The sequence below is a fragment of the Cetorhinus maximus genome, chromosome 20 (assembly GCF_964194155.1).
Source record: "Cetorhinus maximus chromosome 20, sCetMax3.hap1.1, whole genome shotgun sequence".
NCBI classification, from domain to species: domain Eukaryota; kingdom Metazoa; phylum Chordata; class Chondrichthyes; order Lamniformes; family Cetorhinidae; genus Cetorhinus; species Cetorhinus maximus.
This window is the reverse complement of record NC_135898.1, coordinates 7961624-7969032: the sequence shown is the minus strand read 5'-3', so window position 1 is coordinate 7969032 and position 7409 is coordinate 7961624. Positions and strand designations below refer to the sequence as shown.

The following is a 7409-nucleotide window of genomic DNA, read 5'->3' as shown; positions in this document are numbered from 1 at the left end:
AACCTCCTGAAGAAAGGAACATGAAGAGACAATGTGCCCAGATACAATGTGAATGGGTCTCATCAACTTCTTTAAAGACCTATCTGGCTTGGATTTCTTTCCCTCTTCACATCCTTTGTGATTGGTTCAGGAATTCCCACTTAATCTGGCTAATTATTCTTTCTATGTAACCCATTGAGCATTGTAGCTTACAACAGCCATGGTGTCTCATATCCACATGTAATTCCTCGTATACACACGCTCTCCCACACGTACTCCTGTGGGCGCACTCTCTCTCTGGCATACTCTCTCTCACACTCTCTCTCTCTTGCACACTCTTGTATGTTCTCTTTTAAACTCACACTGACCAATCTGCACGCTTTCTCCATCCCCAACATCACACACACACATACGCACACACACATATAACTTGTTGAAATAATAGGTATGGTTTGAGAATGAAACCACTGTGAAATATCTTTATTGTAATATTGATGTTTCATGGAGGAAGCAAGGTTCCCATTCTCCCATGGTACGTGCATCGAGAATGAAGCTGATGGTTTTATATTGGAAATGAAATGCTTTTATTCTGATTACCCAACACTGGCATACACTCGACATTCAACAGAAGGATCATTCTTCTTGTGGATCCGATATTGACAATTCTCACGGTCAAAAACTGCGATACAATCATCTGGGTAGACAGTTGGTGTGCCATACCTGGAAAACACAGGTGAGTAAAGCATCAGAATGATCCCAAGGGTAAGGGTTAAATTTGTACTGTACAGTTTTCACTGAACAATTTTGCCATTTTCTCCCAAAGGGTGATGAACAGCCTTTGGATAAACTCCTTATTTCCCCAAATCTCCCCAGCAGTTCCTGAGTAGCCAATTGGAGAGAGGCAGCAGCAGAAAACTGACCTCCCATGTGGACTGACAAGAGAAGCAGATCAAAAATTATCTCTGCAACTCCACCCTCTCTTCAACCCCACCCTCTCTTCATCTCCACCATCTCTTCATCTCCACCCTCTCTTCATCTACACTCTCTTTTCATCTCCACTCTCTCTTCATCTCCACCCTCTCTTCATCTCCACCCTCTCTTCATCTCCACTCTCTCTTCATCTCCATTCTCTCTTCATCTCCGCCCTCCCTTCATCTCCACCCTCTCTTCATCTCCACCCTCTCGTCATTTCCACCCTCTCTTCATTTCCACCTTCTCTTCATCTCCACTCTCTCTTCAACTCCACCCTCACTTCATCTCCACCCTCCCTATATCCCCACCCTCTCTTCATCTCCGCCCTCTCTTCATTTCCACTCTCTCTTCATCTCCACTCTGTCCTCGCCTCTTCATCTCCACCCTCTCTGCATCTCCAGCCTCTCTAAAGCTCTCTATCTGCACTGTCTTCAACTGCATTCTTTCTTCATCTCCATTCTCTCTTCATTTCCACACTCTCTCATCGACATTATTACCTCATCCCCACTCTCTTCATCTCCACTCTCTCTTCATCTCCACCCTCTCTTCATCTCCACCCTCTTTTCATCTCCACCTTCTCTTCATTTCCACCCTCTCTTCATCTCAACCCTCTCTTCATCTCCACCTTCTCTTCATCTCCACCTTCTCTTCATCTCCACTCTCTCTTCAACTCCACCCTTTCTTCATCTCCACCCTCCCTTTATCTCCACCCTTCCTTTGTCTCCACCCTCCCTCCATTTCCACCCTCTCTTCATTTCCACTCTCTCTTCATCTCCACTCTCGCCTTGCCTGTTTGTCTCCACCCTTTCTTCATCTCCACCCTCTCTAAAGCTCTCTATCTGTACTCTCTTCAACTGCATTCTCTCTTCATCTCCTTTCTCTCTTCATTTCCACACTCTCTCATCTACATTATTACCTTAGCCGCACTCTCTTTATCTCCGCCTTCTCTTTATCTCCAACCTCTCTTCATATCCAATCTCTCTTCAACTCCACCCTCTCTTTGCTTCCGCGCTCTCTTCATGTCCACTCTCTCCTCTTCTCCATTCTCTCTTCCTCTCCATTCTCTCTTCATCTCCTACCTCTCTTCATCTCCACCCTCTCTTCAACATATCTCTCTCTTCATTTCCACATTCTCTCACCTAAATTATCTCCTAATCCCCACTCTCTTCATCTCCACCCTCTTTTCATCTCCACTCTCCCTTTATCTGCACCCTCTCCTCGCCTCTTCATCTCCACCCTCTCTGCATCTCCACCCTCTCTACAGCACTCTATCCGCACTCTCTTCAACTGCACTCTCTCTTCATCTCCACTTTCTCCCTCCCCACCCTCTCTCGTGCACAGTCTCTCTCCATCTCCACTCTCTCCCTGTCTCCACTCTCATTCCGTCTCTAGTCTGTCTTCGTCGCCGCTCTCTCTTAGTCTCCGCCCTCTCTTAGTCTCCGCTCTCTCTTAGTCTCTGCTCTCTCTCAGTCTCCGCTCTCTCTTAGTCTCTGCTCTCTCTTCATCTACGTTCTCTCCTCATCTCTGCCCTCTCCTCGTCTCCACTCTCTCCTCATCTACACGCTCTTTTACAGTGGGGCATCTCCACATTGGAATGTTCTCCCACTCCTCACTCTCCCTTCCCATCACCCTCTGAGCCCTGCTTCCATTTTATCGACGCCTGTATCCCAAAATTTGGTGCTGTGCACGGGGCTTGGGAGAAACCTCAGGTGGTAACAAGTCTGGAAAAGAGAGGGAGGAAGTCATGTGTTCTGCTCATTCCGCTGACCTGAAACCACCAATCCTGCAGTGTTTCCCAATCTGTAAACTATCTTTGAATTTGTTGTAATATCTCTTTAAGAGGTAGCAACATGACATCACTGGAAGGCAAGTGTGTCATGTGATCCGGTCTTAGTTTCACTTTTGCCTGTGATTAGAGAACAGCACAGCTTTGATATCGTCAAGGTTTTTACCTTACTTTAAATGTACCCATGTGTCTAGCCTCACGAAATAAAGCCGTAATGTGGTTACCCAATCCGTTGTGAGTGATTGCTTCTTTTTATCATTATAACAAGATGACAGTAAAGACTTCCATGTCTTGCTGCTCATCCCAAATCCACTTTGTGTATCACACAAAAGGGCTACTTGAGCTGCAATTGCTGAGAATCACTTACGTTGTACAGCAGCGCATCGATTCAACCGAGCACGAACATTCCAAGCAGTCAGCGTTTATCCAGCTTTCGCCAGGTTCATGCCAGGTGCCATCAACATCATCCTTGCAGTTCGGGGTGTCTGGAATTGCAGGTGGGAATCAAAGAGAGAGTGAGAGAGAGAGAAAGTGTCTGAGATTAGTCTGTCAATGTCTCACCAAAGACTGATGAGGTACCATGGGCTTGCATTGACATTTGGGAGTTTGAAGAATTGCCTGGTCAGCTGCATCATCGCTGAGATCTTTGGACCTGGGAAGAGCCAAGTTCCATATCCAAGAGGACCTGGGCCTGAGAGTTTCACAGCCATGAACCTCAGGACACGTTGACTGCCAGTGGCAAAGGGGGTTGTCTCCATCCAGTGACCCCTGCCCAACTCCTTCTGGATGGGGGTGGGTTGGTGGTCAGGAATGGGCTGGATACTTGCTGGGCTCTGATTTTAGGCAGTGTGCTGGAGGATTTTTTCCATGGTTACCACAATGAGGCCTCAGCCAGTTTGTTGGCCGGGACTTCATTTGCACACAACAGCCAAGCTTTGGCCCATGGAGCAGGAGCTGGTGAATTTGACAAGGCAGGATACTGGCCTATTCCTTCTTGGAACCTTGGGGGAGGGGGACTGTGTAAGGCAATCACTGAGGGAAGGCTTCATGTGGCCTGGAGCAGTTATGTGAGGCTGGGATTATCACTCTCTCTTGCTGGATTTGGGTTCCATAGCCATTGACAACATTCATCAATTGGGTAGAGGTTACATTTAGCCTCAGTTCTTCTTTTTAGCTCATTTTCACCCCAGATCTAAATGGAAAGTTGGCAAAGGTTTGGTACTTACTTGGGTGTAATTTTCTGAAGCAGGAAGATTCTCCACGTTCAACAGCCAGAAGCAGCAAAGTAAGGCACAAGATGAGTTTCTGTTGGGTTGGTGTGGGGTCCGGGTGGGGGAGGGAATAAAGAAGGAACATGTTGAGGAACTTGGTCATGTCACTTAGATTAGACTAATTCCCAATCAGATAGAAGTTTTCACTCAGTGTGATGCTCAATAAAGTACCGGGAGACATCCGGAGACAACTGGGATTGTTTTGTGGAGTGGATTGAGGGATGAGCTGAAAAACAGGTGGGTTCAGATGGTCTTAAAAAGGGAGCGGAACAGGGGGCTCCATTTCTGGATCCTGAAGCTACAAACCCATATCCATCCTCACACATCACTTGTTCACCTTGGGGATGCACAAGGTGATACCTCAGCTCAAAACCTTTACGGAATTGTACGTGGAATTTGACATCTGGATGAGACTTAAGCATTACTGGGAGGGGTTCCCAATCCTCCAGTGTTGGGATGGAGACTCCAGGAATGGATTTCTGGAACCCAGAAGATAACACATGAAATAATGGGATTTTCAATCCTTATTCTTGAATATTTAATGCGTTCCTGCTGAAAATTGGATAACAAAGGCTGTCCACAAATAGTACAACCAAGGTCTATTGCTTTTTCAAGTGGATGTGTCTGTGAGATAAACATTACTCACACCAAGAGTGGGGTGTGGAGACTGAAAGACATGATACAACACCCAGAAATGTGTCCAACCAAATTAGGAGCTCGAATCCCAGGGAAACATGTTCCACATTCAGGACATCTCAGATCTACATTTCCTCCTCACACACTTTTCACAGGATGTGAAATTGAGTTCACAATCAAGTTTCTCATTCCCATTTTCTGAAAGATTTGGAGCTTACTGTACAAGCTGATGGATGTCAATTCTGGGGAAGGGTCTTTAGCTTGTTCAGCGATAACCGCTGTCTGCACCCAGTGCTCTCATTTCAGTGACAGAGCGAATACGGAAACGTTCAACCCACCCACTGCTTTAATGCGATGCCTGTGTTTGCTTTCCCTTCATGAGTTGGACAGTTTCTCTGTCTCAATCACAGCACTGCTGAGATTCAGCTCAACGTTTTGCTTGCTTTCCTTTCCCAAACTCTCTCTCTCGCTCTCTGTCTCTCCTTTCCCACTCTCTCTCTCTCTCTCTCTCTCCCTCACCCTCTCCTTTCCCACTCTCTCTCTCTCTCTCCTTTCCCACTTTGCCTCTCTCTCTCTCTCTCTTCCTCTCCTTTCCCACTCTGCCTCTCTTTCTCTCTCTCTCTCTCCCTCTCCTTTCCCACTCTGCCTCTCTTTCTCTCTCTCTCTCCCTCTCCTTTCCCACTCTGTCTCACCCCCAAACCAGGGGAGTGACTCAACATTCCAACCCTCTGGCCAACTCCCAGTCAGAGGCTGCACCTGGGCCAGGAGCCTGGGCCTCTCCCTCACTCTGCAGGGGCTGAGCCCCTGTCCAATGGAGTAGGGAGGATAAGGGGGGTGAGCTGCCGATGGAGCTGGGTGTTCTGCTCCCTTTCTCCCCAGTCCCGGGTTACTCACACTTCACCACCCGATCTGCAGCCGGCAGCTTCCTGTCCCTGCGCTCCTGCTCCTGGATCTTGGCCCTGACTCTCTCCACACAGCCTGGGCTTCTGCAGACTGTGGCCGAGGCTGAGGCATCAGGAGATGGCGGCGGCTGGCTCAGAGCGCATCACGTACTCGAGGGGGTAGCGGGGAGGTTGGTGAGGCCGCGCTTTGAAATAACTCCGCGGGCTGGATGAAAAAGTACAAGGGGCTGGATCCAGCCTCGGGGTCGAGGATTCCTCACCCCTGCTGTAAAGTGACTGCTTAGCACCAAAAAATATACATTCTTATCAATGCAGGAGAACATCCTGTAACAAATACAAGTATCAATGCAGGTAAGTTCACCAGGAACATGTTCCCAGATGAAATAATCCTTCACAAGTACAAACACAATCTGAGTCCCACTCAAACATACCATACTCAGCCCAACGAGACACCTTTACAGTCACCAAGAGAGGGATTTCTGTCCTGTTTGGCTTGTGTAGATTTTTATTCTTCAGCTTCAAGGTTAAAAGTTCAAATCCCCATGGTGCCCAGCGATGGCCACGTCAGCAGCAACCATTGGCTGGAACTCAAGTCCACTGACCGGCGAGGATGTTTACCCTGATACTTAGGTCAATGACTTTGGAAATATCAGCCAGTGAGTAAAGATCACAATACAAAGGACACCTCCTCTCCTCTTCTTCAAAATAGTTTTTTATTCTTTCATGGGACATGGGCATCACTGGCTGTGCCAGTGTAATGACGACGTACGGGACAGGTTTTCACTTGAAACAGATAACTTTATCACAGGGAGCTTTTCAGAAGCTACATGCTTGAACCAGGTCCTCAACTGGAAAACCACGCCCCCAGAAAAGCTGCGCTTAGGGCTCATTGGTTGGAATCTCCAAGAGCAATCATGTAACCCCTGACAGCCAGTAGGAAAGATGATACCTTCAATTACAACATTACCTCCCCCTTTTAGATTTTTACACTTCCTATTTACAGAGAACATTTGAATATCCCACAACATAAACATACATACAAGTCAGATGACTAAAGACTACGTCTCACAAGTGGTTTCCTTATTCAATCAGAGTGGCGTAAACCTACACTTGAGGTTCTTGCATTGGATCGACATGACCAGGAACTGCAGCATCAGGTCCACCATTAGAAAATGGCAGTTCAGGGTTTGGTAACTCTACAGAGACATTGGCTATGTCTGTCGAGGCCAATCTGTCACTTCAGGGATTAATGGTTCGATGTTAGTCACAGGTGGAATAGCTGGTTGTTGGAATGCCTCTCTCCTTCCATGATGATCCACATGTTTTCGAACAACTCGATCTTTCACTTGCACCTGGAAGGACAAGGGACCAGTTTCTGAGACAATTGTACCAGGAATCATTCAAGGTCCATTTCCAAAATCCTGCACAAAAACTGTATCACCTACAGTAAGTCTTTGAGCTGTGCTATGAATATCATGATTCAGTTTTTGATTACTCTGATTCTTCTCTACCTTCCCCTCTAAGTTTGGAAACACCAGACTTAACCTTGTACTTAGGCGAGGTTTCATCGATAATTCAGACAGTGTTGAGCCCGGAATTGAATGAGGCATTGTACAATAATTGAGAAGAAAACAGGAAAGTCGGGTTGCTAGGGTAACTTTGGATAAACTCTTTATTTCTGATTTGAACGTTTTCACAGCTCTTTCAGCAAACTGATCCGATGAGGGATGATATGGTGCTGTTTAATATGTCTGATTCCATTTATACTCATGAATCTCAGAAACTCTGTGTTGGTAAAGAGTGTACCGTTATCTGAAACAATGACTTGCAGTAGGCCATGTATACTAAAACATTAACGCAGCT

At 46.7% G+C, this 7409-nt stretch overlaps 1 protein-coding gene across 2 annotated transcripts; it reads right to left on the bottom strand.

Annotated features, from left to right (window-relative positions):
• Nucleotides 1–444: 444 nt before the first annotated feature.
• Nucleotides 445–6127, bottom strand: LOC144694822 (beta-microseminoprotein-like). Of its 2 annotated transcripts, XM_078565435.1 has the most exons (4): nt 5978–6127; nt 3964–4042; nt 3105–3222; nt 445–699 (listed from the first exon to the last, which is right to left on the bottom strand). In XM_078565435.1, the coding sequence occupies exons 1-4, from the start codon at nt 5978–5980 to the stop codon at nt 573–575; spliced, it is 327 nt and encodes a 108-aa protein (XP_078421561.1). In that variant the 5' UTR covers nt 5981–6127; the 3' UTR covers nt 445–572. The 2 variants fall into 2 exon arrangements, 1 of the variants encoding a protein (XP_078421561.1); XR_013579831.1 differs by lacking the exon at nt 3964–4042 and having other exon boundaries at nt 5978–6089.
• Nucleotides 6128–7409: the final 1282 nt, after the last annotated feature.

What these genes read in the sequence shown, in the direction of transcription:
- LOC144694822 (XM_078565435.1), bottom strand. An exon ending in CTTCAGAAAATTACACCCAA is followed by an intron (nt 3,223 to 3,963) that starts GTAAGTACCAAA and finishes CTGCAATTCCAG; the next exon opens with ACACCCCGAACTGCAAGGAT. An exon ending in TCGATGCGCTGCTGTACAAC is followed by an intron (nt 700 to 3,104) that starts GTAAGTGATTCT and finishes TGTGTTTTCCAG; the next exon opens with GTATGGCACACCAACTGTCT.